The 17,380-nt window shown below is 36.2% G+C and overlaps 1 protein-coding gene across 3 annotated transcripts; it reads right to left on the bottom strand.

Moving 5' to 3' along the window:
* Positions 1–1,705: 1,705 nt before the first annotated feature.
* Positions 1,706–16,206, bottom strand: nr1h4 (nuclear receptor subfamily 1, group H, member 4). 3 transcript variants are annotated; one of them, XM_082181961.1, is made up of 10 exons: positions 16,056–16,206; positions 14,494–14,670; positions 11,849–12,226; positions 8,958–9,098; positions 8,296–8,432; positions 7,768–7,866; positions 7,415–7,514; positions 6,892–7,038; positions 3,923–4,036; positions 1,706–2,263 (listed from the first exon to the last, which is right to left on the bottom strand). In XM_082181961.1, the coding sequence occupies exons 2-10, from the start codon at positions 14,588–14,590 to the stop codon at positions 2,025–2,027; spliced, it is 1,452 nt and encodes a 483-aa protein (XP_082038087.1). In that variant the 5' UTR covers positions 14,591–14,670; positions 16,056–16,206; the 3' UTR covers positions 1,706–2,024. The 3 variants fall into 3 exon arrangements, with proteins under 3 accessions (XP_082038087.1, XP_082038088.1, XP_082038089.1); XM_082181962.1 differs by having other exon boundaries at positions 14,494–14,667; positions 16,056–16,186; XM_082181963.1 differs by lacking the exons at positions 14,494–14,670; positions 16,056–16,206 and adding an exon at positions 14,019–14,396.
* Positions 16,207–17,380: the final 1,174 nt, after the last annotated feature.

Below are 17,380 nucleotides of genomic sequence, written 5' to 3'. Positions count from 1 at the left end.
TATTTAACATCTGCTTTTTTGGCTATGTAGGCCTATACCATCACATCAACACTTACCCTTCACTTTTTTCACTTGCTCATGAATTTGATGAAAACGTATTGGATGGAATTCTGTCATTAATTACTCACCCTCATGTTGTTCCAAACCCGTAAGACTTTCGTTCATCTTCGGAACACAAATGAAGATCTTTTTGATGAAATCTGAGAGCTTTCTGTCCTTCAATTGGCAGCTATGTAAATACCACTTTGACGCTACAAAAATTTCTTAAAGAGTTGAAATCATAAAACTAATCCATATGAGCGATTTGGTCAAATTTTCTGAAGAGAAATAATCACTTTATATGATGAACAGATTGAATCTAGGCTTTTATTCACAAACAATGATCAAATCACACATCAGTTGTGGTCAACAGAAGCTCAAGAATGTTCTCTTGACGTGCGAAAACCAATGAGGTTCATTCTCGTGTGTTACAGCAAGAGGTTTGTTCTCGCGCGTCAAGCAGGTTCGGTTGAGCTTTTGTTTGTTTGTTGGTCAATGATTATATGTGAATAAAAGCCTAAATTAAATCTGTTGTTGTTCATATAAAACGATCATGTCTCTTCAGAAAATTTGGGCTAAACCGCTCATATGAATTAGTTTTACGATCCCTTTACGAACTTTTTGTAGTGTCAAAGTGGTTTACGTAGCTGTCTATTGAGGGACCGAAACTAGGGTGCTTTCACATCTGTAGTTGGGTTCATTTGGTCCGGACCAAGGGCGAAAAATGATACTTTGTAGCATTTTTCAGGCGTTTTGGTTCCTTTTCACACCACACTGATCGCTCTGGTCCGAATCAGTTTATGAGCTGATAAAACGAACCAAAATGCAGTCACGTGACAACATCCACATCACTCGTTGGCTAGATGTGTCTTGAACGCATTTCCATAACTGCACTTCGTTTGGTCAGACTTTAACGTGCGGGAAAATTCCAACAGAACTCCTGGAAGTAAACAAAGAGGTGGAAAATACGGCAGACAAACGCCGCTGTTTACTATGGAGAGACGACTGCGTGGGCTGATTGTATCCTTGGTCATATTGTATTATATAGTTTGTCTACACCACTTTAGACAAACAATAATATTTGAGAATGAAGCAAGGATGCGGCTCGAAAATAATGTTCATAATTTCTATCAGGCTCCTCACCTCCTCACAACTCCAAGTTTGTCCGCGAGCTGCCAAACTGTCAACAAACATTTCTCCTCATCCTATAGGCCTAATGCATGTATTCATTTGAAGTAAAAGACAAATGAAGTTTCTTCATTTGAAGAAAAGATCTTCATTTGTGTTTCGAAGATGAACGAAAGTCTTACGGTTTTGGAACAACACGAGGGTGAGTAATTAATGACAGAATTTTCTTTTTTGGGTGAACTTTCATGGTTTTGTGCTCTGTAAGTTACATGGGTCCTTTGTGTCCTCATATATTTGGCCATATAGTGTATCACTGAATCTCTATGAATGAATCTGTATGTATGTACTCATAATGCTGTTTATAAAGTATACAGTGGTAAACACCAACTTCCAGATAAACACATAGGCTATTTATGCACAGAAGAAGACTGGAAATTTACATGATTTTCAAAATGTGAAAGAGTGACCACAGGTCAGGAAGTACAGATTTTGAGAACCTTAAAATATTTAGATGAATTACACAATACACAAACAGACATAAAGTGTAAAAAGCCATGTAATCCTCAGATTAAGCAGATTTGAAACAAATCAAGTAGCAAAGGCCAGGTAAACATTTACAAAGGTATTACAATATCAAAATGTGTCCCTCAATCTTTTCTTGAAGAGCTGATAATGTCTTAAAATAATTTGTACTTCCTGCTTTACTTGACATTTGGCAATGTATACCGTTTACATTTTATACTTTAACAGTCAAATTCTCTCAAAAGTGTAAACTCCTTTATTTGGCAGCTTAGTTAAAGTCTTTGGTATTTCTCCTTCATTCACCCATTTCCCCCCCTGCATTTTCTGTCACAAAGTCACTGAACGTCCCAGATCTCACAGAGGAGGGGGGTGAACTTGTGGTCACTCATGCGCCATGACTCTAGCATTTCGGCGTGGTGGTGGTTGAGGGTGCGAAGCTCAGTTAGACGACCGAGAAGCCTTGCAAAGTGCTGGGGCTCCTGAGGGTGCTGTAGCTTACAGACCTTCCTCAGCACCTCCAACATGGGATCCTGCAGACGCTCCACTGCCTGCTGGTCTTTTACATATGGCCTGTCTGTGGTTAGATAGAACAGTTTCAGTCAAATTGAACAAAATTTTTTTGTGGCCTTCTAAAGCTTAAAACAATGACAAAAATGTGGTAGCTTCTCTATTGTGAATTTATTAATCATTAACCATTTAACTTATTATTAGAACAGAACAAATTGCATAATTGCTCAATTACATAAGAACCAAAAGTGGGTTTTAGATGGTTTAAAGGTACAGAAAGCAATTTCTTTGAAACATTGTTGATATTTGAAACACACCCCTCCCGTCATTGCTCCGCCCCCCAAAATGCACGAACATGCAATGCAAGAGTGGATGTCTCTTTATTGTAGCTGAAGAGAAGCAAAATAATGCTTTGGGAAAAATAAAGCGAAGATGACGAACGAAAGACAAGGAAGAACAAAAAATGAACATACCAAAAAGTACACGAGTATATACAGTACAGGCCAAAAGTTTGGAAACATTACTATTTTAAATGTTTTTGAAAGAAGTTTCTTCTGCTCATCAAGCCTGCATTTATTTGATCAAAAATACAGGAAAAAAATTATATTGTGATATATTATTATAATTTAAAATAATTGGTTTTCAATTTATTATACTTTAAATTATCATTTATTTCTGTGATGCAAAGCTGAATTTTCAGGATCATTACTCCAGTCTATCACATGATCCTTTAGAAATCATTCTAATATGATGATTCATTATCAAAGTTGGAAACAGTTCTGCTGCTTAATATTTTTTCATAACCTGCAATACTTTTTTTAGGATACTTTGATGGATAAAAAGTAAAAAAAAAAAAAAAAAGAAGCAAATGTTTTAAAAATAGAAATCTTTTGTAACAACAATTTACACTACTGGTCAGTAATTTGGGGTCAGTAATTTTCTTTCTTTCTTTTTTTGAAATAAATCAATACTTTTATTCAGCAAGGATGTGTTAAATTGATAAAAAGTGATAGTAAAGAAGACTGGATGTCACGTGACACTGAAGACTGGAGTAATGATGCTGAAAATTCAGCTTTGCATCACAGAAATAAATGATAATTTAAAATATAATAAATTGAAAACCAATTATTTAAAATTGTAATAATATATCACAATATTACATTTTTTTTTTCTGTATTTTTGATCAAATAAATGCAGGCTTTCAAAAACATTGGTTTGATGGTAATGTTTCCAAACTTTTGGCCTGTACTGTACAAAAAATAATTTGTTGTTATTCGGCAGAAGCACACCAGCTCCAGACAAACAATGACACTAAAAACTGTCCTGTAACTATAGCTCACATTACAAAATAGCATATTGGTTCAAAATCAACATATCAGAATGATTTCTGAAGGATAATGTGACTGAAGACTGCTGAAAATTCAGCTTTGCCATCACAGGAATAAATTACATTTTTAAAATATATTAAAATAGAAAACTTTTATTTGAAATTGTATTAATATTTCATAATATTACTGTTTTAACTGTATTTTTGATCAAATAAACACAACCTTGTTGAGCACAATATACTTTTTTTCAAAAAACATTAAAAAATCTTACCGTACCCAAACTTTTGCACGATTGTGTTCTTTTATTTTGCTCAAATAAGAAATAAACCAAACTAAACTAATTAATCAGCGTTCTGCAACTTTTTATTTCGAACATTAAGTGACAGATATCTGCTCACCTGGTGAGAGGATTGTGATGGCAGTAAGTAAAGCATGTTCCTCTTGCATCATCTGCAGCTCCCCAATGCTTTTATAGAAGTTAAACATGGGTGTCATAAACTCTTCAGATATTCCTGAGGAAATAAAGCGATTCATGAAGATATACACCGAGCTTTGCAATTATTTTCTAAATCACTCTATTGAAAGTCCAGTAATGACAACATGAAAACAGCAGTCATTTATTACCTCAGCCACCTGTAACCACTCCAAAACATATTTCTTAGAAGCTATATACATTTAAAAATAACATGCTGAGCCCATGCGCATATTTACATACTGGATATTACTAAAGTTAAATGAAGCATGCATTCTTTTACGTGGCACTAATCATACCTCCATAAATTCTTAAATTTTTTGAGCTTCAATAAATAAATCTGAGTCACACTTTTAAGTATTCAGTTGTAAAACTGTCTTTGTTAAATGTACAACATTTATTTGTTTTAGAAATGGCCTGTTTCATTCTAGGGCCTCAGGGAGGCAGTGTTGCCTATATTTAAAAGCAACAGTGAGTGTCCTATGGATTTATTGAATCACACAATTTCAGGATCCAGAATCCACCCATCCATCATTAAAAAACATTCATGGCTACATTTCATCTTATGCACTATTTGATTACATTTTCTTGTTTTCCCTTTAACAATATGTAATATTCTTAAAACATGATAAATTAAGCAAATTTTTGTAAGATAATAAGACTTAATTGTTTTCAGATATTACATCTTGAATTTACAGTATAAATTTCACTCAAGTTTGGTTTGAATTATACTTTAAATGAGATATACTATTTGCCTGTGAGATAAGGCAAAGACAATCATTTAAAATACATTTTTAAAGGGTTAGTTCACCCAAAAATGAAAATTCTGTCATTACCCTCATGTCGTTCCAAACCCGTAAGACTTTCGTTCATCTTCGGAACACAAATGAAGATATTTTTAATGAAATCTGAGCGATTTCTGTCCCTCCATTGACGGTCTATGTGTTCCGAAGATGAACGAAAGTCTTACGGGTTTGGAACGACATGAGGCTGAGTAATCAGTGACAGAATTTTCATTTTTGGGTGAACTAACCCTTTAAAAGAAATATTCATATCTTGTGATAGTAAGTTAAAAGATTATATATCTAATTTTAAGCTGTTTGGTTAGATTTATTATTTAAATGACATTTAAAAAAACAAAAACAATTTGTCAGTGAGGCATAAGAAAAATCAAATTAATTTAAAATCCATTCTTAAAATAATATTTCATATCTTTTGTAAGAAATGTATACAATTTGACAAAAACGAGAAATAAGAGGGGTCAGGGGTCGTGACCTTGTTGCTTTGTGTTGTCTGTTAGGTCCGAGCTGATCTGAATCTGGCCTCGGATCCCCACAGCTGTGCGTTTCCACATTCAGTGGGATTCTCGGTAACAGCAGTTCCATTTGAAGCCTGCATTTGAAGGGCTTTCCTGTGTTTTGTGCGAGGTCTTTGTCTTTATCATTATCATTGATATAATTATCATACTTTGCTGGCTATGCAAGCCGAGAGCTCTTTTCTGATGTAAAGCATTCAGTGTGAAGAGCCGTAAGGGTTTGGTTTCCAGACCGACCAATCAGGGAAACCCGACACACCGAAGACGCACTGATGCAGCTGGGACATTAAAAACATGACTTAACAATTCAGCTTACCAAAATGTTAATATGAAAGAAAAACAGTGCTGGAGTGTAACGAACTTTTCAGAAACTCAGTATAAACAAACAGTCGCCACCCGCCTCGAGAGATGAAATGATCACAGCACGCAGACTCCTTTCTCAGTTTCATTCATTTCCCTTCAGATGAAAGGATAACCTTTGTCATAACTTTCCAAAAAAAGAGAGCAAAAAAAACACTGACACTGACGCACTTCACGCTAGAGAAATGTCAGAGGCGCTGAGAGCCAGAGAGTGGGACAATAGGCCTCTCGATGTTTAGATAGAGAACAATAGTCTCTTTAGACAGTGCATCTATTTTTCCCCCGCTGGCCTTTTGCGTGAATATTCCCAAGCCCATGCTGGAGGACTCAAAACGGTGTACACCACTCTGCATTCATCTGTCTGTTCAGAAATATCACTAACTGGACGGATCGTCACAGCTTTTCAAATACTGAGAGGCTGAAAGCAACCGTCTTTGAAATAAAGGTGATTCAGCGTGGAGTAAACGTGGGGCAACAACAATGAGATGAACATTCTGTCATTTACTCAGCTTCAAGTTGTTCCAAACCTGTATAGGTTTCTTTATTCAGCTGAACAGATAAAAATATATTTAGAAGAATATGGGTAACCAAACAGTTGATGAGCCCCACTGACTTCCATAGTAGGAACCAAAATACTATGGTAGTCAATGGGGCATGAAATCTGCTTGGTTACAAACATTCTTCTAAATATCTTCCTTCGTGTACAGCAGAACTAAGACATGTATACAGGTTTGAAACTATTTGAGGGTGAGTAAACGATGACAGAATTTGTATTTTTGGGTGAACTATCCCTTTAAGAGAAAGAATTGATTGTGCATCCTACTGTAACACAACAAAGTGTTCTACACAATTCGATGTGATATAAAGCAGAAGATATGATATTCACTAGCAACATGCTGTATGAGGGCTTTCCTCTTTATGCTGTTCCTGGCAGTCATCCACTGCTTAGACTTCTGTGAAACCGAAACCAGTTGGACTTTTACACGTGTAACATACACCACGCGATTATCAATGGCAAATTTCCTGACGTTATTTAGGGCGGACAGATACATTATTAATATAACTTGCCCATTGAACTTTATGAACTTTGTTCTGGGCTTTAAGGGACTCAACAAGTAGTTTGAAACCCAATCCCAGAGTCATGATTCCTTTGAACACTCCATAGAAGCAGTTCATGAATCATGCTGTAAATTATGCTGCAATCCAAATAATGAGCTTACCGCTCCTTCTGATCCTGTCCTCCAGCACCTCTGTGTGTCCGTTGGGCAGTTTCTTGGTGAAAACCTGGGCCGAACGCAGGAACATCGCCTCTACGGCGGAACCTTTCAATAAAGCGATCTGATCTTCGTGATCCAGAGACTGAAAACCTGCTCCGAAAACAAGAACCTGAGTATGTTTGCTTAGAACTGGTGGAGTTTATTGCAACCTCTTCATAGGACATCAGTGTAATATAAAAAGTGTCACATGACCTTATCTTGAACTATGTGATCTTGTTTTAGTTTTTTTCAAACAAGTTGTATAGATACTACTATACACTGTAAAGAAATATGATCAATAACTTACGACAACATGTGTTTTTACATTGCTTTAACTTTTTTTTATAAGTTATACAAAATTCAAATCATTTTTCTAAAAGTCAGTTTAATGTAATATTGAAGTTGAAATTACTTAAACATCCAAGTTGATTGTACTTAAAAATTTAAGGCAGCAACTCTAGAATTCTAGAATTAGAAATAACAGTACCTGGTATGTTTTTTGTGAACTCAACCAGCACCTGGACGTGACTAGTTGCCATTTCGGTCAGTAGAAGGAAGTTTTCTTCTGTGTTAAATTGCTCTTGTAGCTATGGACATTAGAAGGGGAAAACAATATCAGCATGCAAATAAGCCACTGTTTTGTGACATTGGGGTGGCAATAACCTTGGTTATATAATGATTTAACAGAGATAAGAAAAGGCAAAGTTGTTTACTGATTTTAACAGTAGCATTTGAATGCTTTGTACATTAGTGAATCATAAAAAGATAAAAGAATGTGATCTAAAATAAGATAAGTAAGGGCGTAAGGTTGATGGGGTTTTTTATTTTCAGAAGGCATACCAGTTTTTTTGCCATATCCTGGGGGATGCGATGTTTGTTGTGAGCGTCAACTATATAACTTATTAAAGCCTGCTGGTCTTGGCTCAGTTCTAAATTTTCCTGAAATGAGAAAATGTGGCAAAGTCAAAATGTATAAACCTTTTTTTTTTTTCTGCATTTGGATCAGGGGGAATTCAGATACATGGACTAAAGAATAAACTAGCCAACTAGGTGTCAACTAGCCAACTTTTGTAACCGTATATGTGGGCAAAAGTAAGAAGAATGATATTTTGTCACCATGGTGAAGAGAATCATTGAGATTGTCCTTTAACCTTTTATAGCACTTCAATAAAAGTTGCCATAGAACACCCTTAACTTTAGTTTGCAATTATACCTGAAAAGTTATATTATAACAAGCATGGCATCAAGGAAACTGTATCTCAAAAACTAAAGTTGAATGAATCAAAAAGTGACATTTTTGCATCATTTGTTTTTCTAGAAACTCACAACTGATTATAATAATAACCCAATCAGTACCTGCGCTCTTACCTGGGAGGGTTTTGTGGTAGATACAACCTGTTTAGCATCTCTACTATCACCAGCATCATCCCCTATACTTTCGTCAGATGAGGCTTTTGTGTTTTTCCTCAGTCTTTTGGATTTGCACTGGATTTCGGTTAACAAGCCTGAGGATGCAAATACAAAAGAGATACATAAACTAGACTGACATACTACAAGCAATCTGTTTCTTATCAAGTTTTATGAACAATATCTTTTGAACGACAGACTCTGTTGTATGCTAATTAAAAAATAATGATTCTACGTAACAATTCAATATTTTCATCCATCCTATTCATGTGAAACTTTTCTATACAGGTGGAGCTGGGGAATGTGGAGGGTTTCTGAAAGCACACTGCAACTGCTAATGCCATGTATTTGAAGGTTCAGCCCGTGAACTCATTGGCTACTGATACAGCAGGAACCAATCAGCTGTGCCCTACAAAAAATGATGTGATTATGAGCAGGTTGAGTTAGGACCTATTAGCCTGCGCCATCTAGAGTTTCAAGACAGAACTTTGTATTTATTGAAAATGGCTGTTTTACGGATCAAAAAGGCCTACGAAATCAGAAATCATCTGATTTCACATTATCGCGTGACTTTCAGGCTGGCGAGGAACAAAGTTTACAAGGTTTGCAGTGCTTTTACTCACATTCTGCAAGCATGCCCATCTCTTTGCACTTCCTGAGTCGACACTCTTGGCATTTCCTGCGCATGTACATGTCCATCTCACAGTTTCCTCCACTCTTACACTTATATACAGCATTCTTTGTGATACTCCTCCTGAAGAAACCTTAGAAGAAATACCATTGCATCAATAACATAGTTATGGACGTCTTCCTTTTCAATAATTTTTTGATGTCTTCTTTTTGCTTATTTTATTATTATTACTAATTACTATTGTTACAAAGTTATTATTTAGGAAAAAATCACATTTTGTTATTTGCATTTAACATTGTTTTTTGTATTGCACACCTATAGAACAGACCTGAAATCCATTTTAGGGTCACAATTTACCCCCTAAAATCCACTGTTTTAGTAAATATGTATTTTTAGGGTTTTTTTCACTCATCATACTGTCAGTTGTCTGACACACAGATGGCAAGAATATACATACAAAAGCATTCAGGTGCAAAATTCATTGCTAAATAATTTGCTCTATAACCATTCTCTTATTCTGAAAACTAGTAAAAATACTAGAAGCAAAAGTGGCTACAAGCCTAGACTATTAGCAGAGACAAGAAGGTCAATTTGTAAACACAGATCAAGGAATAGGTTCATTGCAGCCCAGTACATGTAACGTATATGGTGTAATGTTTAAGACATTACGTTCAGTACTGTAATACCGATACTCCTGGATGCTTGATTTCCAGTTCTAGGCAGCAGACAAACATGTGCAGTTGTTTTTGGAACAGGTAATTATTCCAGCATGAACCCATGAGCACAATGACACACATTAACTTTGCATGGTGGCGTGTGGCTCTGGTTGCCTACATCATTATTCAGCAGAAAGCTGAGAGGGAACCCAATCCAAACTGAACGTGAAGGTGCAAACCCAGCCAACCCTATGGGACTCGGGACACATAGCCCAGAATCTGCCCTTTGGGCATTGTCCATGCACAGGTGGAATTACACTTGCAGTCATTCAGCCAATGATTTTCCAAAGAGCTAAAATTGGCGCATGCATGGGGTATACATGTCATTTATTGCGTCCTTCATAAGTTATGTAGCCATGGCTGCACTTTAAGACTAGGCACACTGCAATATGGAGGTTTAAAGAGGTCACAGAACAAAGGGTGCAACTGCACATGTTATATATCAAATAAAAAAAATGGCAAAGCTATGTTTGACCTTAAAGGTTATGTGTCATTTCTATGCCTCTTGCGTGAAATAATGTAGCAAAAATAATTGTTTTCAAAACAACTTTCCATTATGTCTTCTTTGAGTGAGGCAGTTAGTCCCGCTCCAAACTTAATAATAATAAACAAGAATTGCCAAATGATGAGAACTTTCTTTGTTCAAAATTAACAAAACGTCATACATTTTTATTGCAAAACATGACATTGCAAATTGTCTTAACCTGATTTACTTTGGTGAGCCTACTATACGTTTTTTATTTTTTAGACCAGTCGGGATGGTTTTCGCGGGAAATTGCGTAGGCCTACGTCACTCGAGCATGCGTTTGTTCTATCCGTAAACAGAGAAAAGTGTTCCAGCAACTTTCTAGGTAAGTTATCACAACCAGCGAACCAAAGCAAAAAGGTTGACATGGAGTAGCTAAATCTTAAACCTCCGGGGAATCACCCGTTTAAAACCTCCGAACAGACTCAGAGCCTGCTGGCAAAAAGAGAATGTGTCAAAGCTCGTAATAAAACGAGCAACAGGATTGGCTCGGCTTGTCGGAGATGGCGAGAACTGAGGAATTTGAAATGTTGTAAAAGCGAGAGATTGTGTTTTTATTACTCAACAGGAGAGTATAGGAATTTTATTGAACAGAAATTGCCATATGTAACAGATTGTAGAGCATTATCTGTGAAGGGTCATTTTATTATGGGTTTCCATAGCAATGTGCTGGAATTTATTTTCAAGGAAGAAAGTTACTGTGTCTATTTCTAAACTGGTTATGTCTCTAAAGCTTAGTAGTAAATCTTTTATTAGCTGTAGGATAATCTTTATCTCTTATAGTTATGAGAAAAAAACATCTGCACAGTCTGAAGCATAACCAAAACACTGTTCTTCCGCAAAACAGTTTTTTTTTTTTTTTTACTGCTAGAGGTCAAAAGTTACATAGTGTAATAAAAGAAAAGAAAAAAGATGCAATCCAATAATAGGCTAATAGTAGCTATACAGCAACACTAACACCATATTGACATTTCAACATATTTAAATGATTCATATTTATATAAAAACTATTAGCCTACTGAGAAAATCATAATTTGTATCTTTATCTACAATGTTGTCAAATGAACAACCTGTAACTATACTGATCTCAGTATAGCCTTTATAGTTAAGCCTGGGTGTCAAACTCAGTCCATGGAGGGTCACAGCCCTGCAGAGTTTAGCTTAAACCTCAATTAAACACACCTGATCCAGCTAATCAAGTCCTTCAGGCTCATTTGAAAAACAGCGCGCGGAAATGTAGTCCGATCCGATTCAAGAAAGTAGCCTATAATTTATATGCTGATTCTTTTTAGTCAAGCATAACCATACACCGCAACCAGTCTTGTCAGGTTCCCGAACTAATGACTAAGCATATTTTGGAGAATCAAAAACTAGTGTAGTCCGATTCCTCATAATAATAATCTAATGAATCGGTTCTTTTTAGTGAATCAAACACAAACGGCTTACACACGGGTGTCAAACTTAGTTCCTGGAGGGCCACAGTCCTTCATAGTTTAGTTTAGTTCCAACCTTGCTCCAACACACATACCTAACAGAACCGTGGAACCGAATCTGAATAAGAACTAAGAACGGTTCCCAGCCCTGTGAAAAGCTTGAGCGTGCCAAATAACGGCTGCACAATAAAAGTAAAATGGGATTCACCTTTACATCCTTCACATGTGAGTGCATTGTAGTGATACCCTGATGCTGTATCTCCACAGACAACACACAGTTCTTCGCCTTTGCTCCTTCCGGAGTGGGCTGCATGTCTGGACCTTTTACACGCAGTCGGGACTACAGGGCAAGACTCGTCGAGCTCATTATCAAAGCTGCCTTCCAACGGCCCTTTCCTCATCTCAAACACATTGGATGTAGAGTACCACTCCTCCCCACTGTACTGTGAGTAGCAATGCTGATTGGAGTAGTATGATGGTGATGACATGGAGGGCTCCACCGAGGTGTACTGCATGCTGGGATAGCTGGTGAAGGGCATGACCTCCTGGTCATGTAGCAAAGGACTGTTCTGCTCTGCCAGAATATCTGAGGAGAAGATGGCAAGAGTGAGTAGTGCTTGTCAGTTTACATGTGTCATGGAGAAGCAAAGATCAGGTTAACCTTACTGATTTAGCCCAGCACAAAGTGCTAATAGTTCTTATGCCAACAGGACGATTAGTGAAACTACAACACACTGAGGTACTGTTACCTTGCAGACACCCTCAGAGCCATTCAAATCTCCACTACTGATAAGTGAGTATTAAAAACATAACCAGCCTCTATCTAAATAGTAGCAGGAGATTTTGTGACACGTACTGTACATAATACAGAAGTCGAACACACCCAGAAATAAAACAAGAAATCATTAACCAAGATCTTTTTTTTTTTTTATACACAAGATCACTGTCTGAGGGTTTTGATTATATATTTTTGATATATTTTTGATAACAATTTTGGTTTGTCGATATTTGATAATTGTTACTTTTGTGGGTAGTAGGTTTAAAAGCATTCACTTGCAGACTTTTTCGGCTCTATTAATAAACAACAAGTAGGGATGCACGATATATCAGCCACCATATTGGTATTAGCCGGTATATGTTTATTTTTAATTGTATCGTTATCGGCCTGATAAGAAAATCTGGCCGATATATTAAAGCCGATAAATATGCACCAGATGTGCACTGTTTACCATGATGGTTTTGAATTGCTTGAAATATAATTGGAATCACTTCAAAAAATACAGTTAAGTGCAATACGCAGTGCAAATCTGTCATATAGGCTACATAACATTGTAATGAGAACATTATAATTGTGTGCTTGAGACCAAAAATTATATACAAATTTGGATTTAGATTTATCGGCCAAGATATCATTTATCGGTATAGGCCACAATTTTCATATTGGTGCATCCTTAAAAGACAAGTAACACTTTATGCATGTACACAAATGGATACAGAAGCGCTGAGCCAATGCATTAGTTTCCACTCCAAGGGGTGCTAGAGTTCATTTCAAATATCTAGTCAGCATTAATTGAAAACTCACCCTATCCATTTTCTAAATTAAGTTTAGAGATCTTACTCTGATCGATTCATCATTGCATACGTTTAATTTTTCTTTTTAATTTGAGCTTGTAATTGTTCATTTTTCCATTGAAACGTATGCCGAACTTCTCCTATCGTTTAGTATAAGCCCCGCCCCTTTCTTACAATCATCTACAAGCTCGCATACAGATCTGCCTCCATCCAATCAACAACCGAACCGATGGATACAACCTAGTCCCCGGCCTACGTTTATTTCATTTTCGATAATTAACACAGAAGAACAGATTTGTTGCTACTTCTATTACATTGCGACTTTAAACCGCATTTGTTATTATTTAGGTTACTTAGTTGCTGTAAACATGTTGACTTTAATTAACTTGCTTAGCAAGATTTTCTTTACATTGACCATAAAAGAAGACATTTTATGCTAATAACCGCTACAGCGCCTCATGTGGCAGCATTGAGAATTTTTACACGTTCTGTTACGTATTGCGCTATGAATTGTGGTCTGAACAATGATGCTGGAAATAAAGTTAAAATAGTGTCTAAAAATGTTGCTTTCGTTAAGTATGTTTCAAGCCTAGCTCTTTCAGTCATCAGGTCATCTGCTCTTTTCCTTTTTTATATTCATTATTAACAAATATTAAAAAAAAAATTTTTGCCCAAATGTAGTTCAGTTTCTAAAAATGTTTCACTACAAACTCAACTTTCAAGTAAAAAGCCATCTAAAAAGTTTGTACTATATTCATAACACAATATATTATGAGCACTGTGTCAGTATCATGAGTGGTACCGACCTGAACCCTTCTCCTGAACCATGGCCATTTCAGTGCGACCCAGTAAGGGTACTGATGATCATTAGCTGTATCGATTCCTAACCATCCAACTATATTCCTTCAACTCCTCAGCATGTGTCTTTGTGTCTCTTTTCACAAAGTATTACTGTTCCTGAACACTCGAAATCCTCAGAAGTGCTAGTGTGAACAAAGGTTGCTATAGTTGCTCATTAACCTGACAGTCACAGTTCCCGGTCTCATAACAGGTAGGATCGATCTAGTTTTATAAATGTCATAGGACAAAACATGCTGACGCGTGGTGGTAAAATTAAAGGTGACAGTTTCACTTTTTTGCTTCTACTAATAACAGATATTTGCTTCAGTTAGTTTCATAGTTTCTGACTCATAGTTTTATTACATCACCCATGGCAAAATATATAGGATTAGCAAAACATAAGAAAGAAATCAGTGTGAATTTCCAATATGGCCTACTCACCAAAAAAGTGTGAGCCCTCTGATAGAGGGAATGCATCGCTGGTTGGGATCTGTAAAGGTCCCACCACATTGACGTCATGGCCCACCCACTCATTCATTCAGAAGCCTGTGTGTTGAGTCTTGGCGTCCAAAGATCCCTCAGTTCAGAATGGAAATGATGGGGTTAATCCTGTTTCTTCTAGACAAATGGAGGAAGTGATTTCTTTACTTGCACATGGAGGAAAGTTTTATTGCAAATTAAGGTATTGACGCAATCTAGTAAAACACATAAATTGTTACACTTTGGTTTAGGTGCAATATTCAGGACAAAAAACAGTGATTAACCTTTTATACTACAGCAATATCATTCAGAATTCATTCAGGTTCCCTTGTGAAACCATTCAGGAGGACAATGTCCTGTTAATCTTATGGTTGTAACTGTTAGAAGTCATTTCAGATATGCAGGACATAATTATCGTGTTTTTTTTTGTTTGTTTTTTTTCAATGGGAAATACTAGAAATAATTGCAGTGATCTTTGCACCATTTCCAGCTCTGGTCATTTTATTTAGCACACCTGAACAATCTGCCACTAAATTTCATGTTACGTTCCCACTTTAGTCTAGGGGATGTCTGCTTTTTCCCTGTTTTTCAATAGCTAAATTACCTATCGTCGTCTTTTGGATTATTCACACTATGTTTTGATAGAACAGCACAATATCTCATCCAGTAATCTCAGATTCTTCTCTATAGGCCAGGTTAGACCAGGCAACAATATCATTTTTATAAAAACATAGTGTTTAATAATCCTGGTTAACAGGTTTAATAATCCTGACAGGTAGAGAGGGATCATTTAGTGTTCGCCTACCTTTTGTGGCTGAAATGAAATCTATATTAGATTAATGTTCAGAAGTTTTACTACATTGGGACTTTAAATGAGGTTTTAATTACTTTAAGTTTCAGCACTATGAAATTAGGTTTTAATTACTTTTGCTTCACAGTGCTATTACTTTAAGAAACCAGAAACTGAACAAAATGAACTTGTCCAGTAATGTTGTGTGTGCTTAAAAGTTCTTAAAATATCAAAATTAGCATTTCTTCTTATGTTCTTTTGAAACCGTATAAAGCAATTCTAGCACCATTCCTTTGAAAACTTTGGAGGTAACACACCATCTTACGCCCAGCTGCAATGCTCTTTTTCCATCAACAGTGCCGTTTTATGATGTTCACGCCTTTCTTGTAAATAATAGAAGATGAAACACTGGTTCTTTTAAGAAAAGTAACAGTGTTGTGATTTAGGATATGTGGACAAGGCCACAGTGTCACAAGCTACTATTAGACCAGGCCTCAACCATTAGCGATATTGATTGATACATCAGTCACAACAACCAGTTTCCCATTTTTTATATGCAATTAATCCAATCTATAATTTCCCATGAGCTTACATGCTCATACACACGGAGGGTCTCATAACATAGTGCAATTTCAAATCAGTAAATCTCTTCACCCACCCTCGCCAAAAGTTATATAAGCTATCAAAGCTGATTTATTTTAGTAACAAATAATAAGAAATGTTATTTTCTTACCTATTGCTTTAACAGACGCGGTGTGCTCTGTGGTCCCGTTTTGATATTCAAAGCCATCAGTATTTTGGAAGAGGCATCAAGCTTTGTGTGTAACTAGACAGTTCTCGGATGGGGTCATGGGGAAAAGGGACAGTGGTTATTAATTAAACGATCTCTCTGTTTCTCCTCATGAGTAGTAGCAGTCCCTCCCTCTCCCATGTGCTCCAAACTTTGGCTGACAGGCCTACAAACGCAGCATTACCTCCTTAATAGTGAGAGATAACCCGTCCAGCACACCCTTCTTCCCAACACATTCCCCAGTGATGCACCCCCACATACCCCTCATGTAAACACAATTATTACTGAATAACGCCAGTCTCTCATGCAATTCAAAGCATTTGGATAGAAGCACATCAGCTCTATTTTGGCTCATGACTGAAAACTTTGATATCCGATACTTGTCTTCAAATTATAAGCTTGATCTTTGATGGTTTGGTTCAAAATCATGCATTGCAATTTGGTCATATTACATGAAGAGAACAGTAGACTACTTCAGGGTCTGATGAATTGCTCAATGACCAATTATATTGCAACTTGGCTCATGATATTCTAAACAGGCATGATGACACATTTGGTAACACATGGCAGGCTGACACTAGTGTCAATTGCTGGAAATAAACTTTAGACGATCTGTTTCACTGCGCTTCTCAAAGACCGTTCCATACTATACACTGAAATGCACATTTACTAGAAACGTTTGCATCATTTGTGTTCCTAACTTTGAGATTATTAGAATGTTTTCAATCTTCCAAGGATTTTTTAGGAATACTCCATATACTTCATTAATAAATTCATAATTTTTTTGTAATATTATGCTTATTAAACTATAACTTTCGAAAACATTAAATTGGATTACATTTCTAAAATGTTTAGCATTTTTTGTATTATGTTGGGTCCTCTAAATAAATGAATAAAAATAATTGATTTGACAAAAAAAAAATACTTTGCTACTTGACTGCAACAAAATTTAAAAACTGTTTGCAGAACCCCCAATATATTTCTCGAAATAAAAAATTGAGACAATCACCACAATACACTGTAAAAAGACGTTGTAAATAAAACTATTAAAGTATATTTTACAAGAAAATACTACTCAAAATGTCACGTTAAATTCAATGTGTTATTTGCCGTTATTTTACTAGCAATTCAATACTAATACTAGCAGTTCAAATAGCTTAAAATTAAATCCTTCATCAATTTTTTTTGGTGTACAAATGCATAGATGATGTACTCTTTGAAAAAAAGTTTTAATGTGGTAAAACCCAAGGGATCTTGACTCAATTTTA

This window comes from Leuciscus leuciscus (genome assembly GCF_965113295.1).
Source record: "Leuciscus leuciscus genome assembly, chromosome: 10".
In the NCBI taxonomy this organism is placed as follows: Eukaryota; Metazoa; Chordata; class Actinopteri; order Cypriniformes; family Leuciscidae; genus Leuciscus; species Leuciscus leuciscus.
This window is presented reverse-complemented; position numbering and strand designations above follow the sequence as displayed.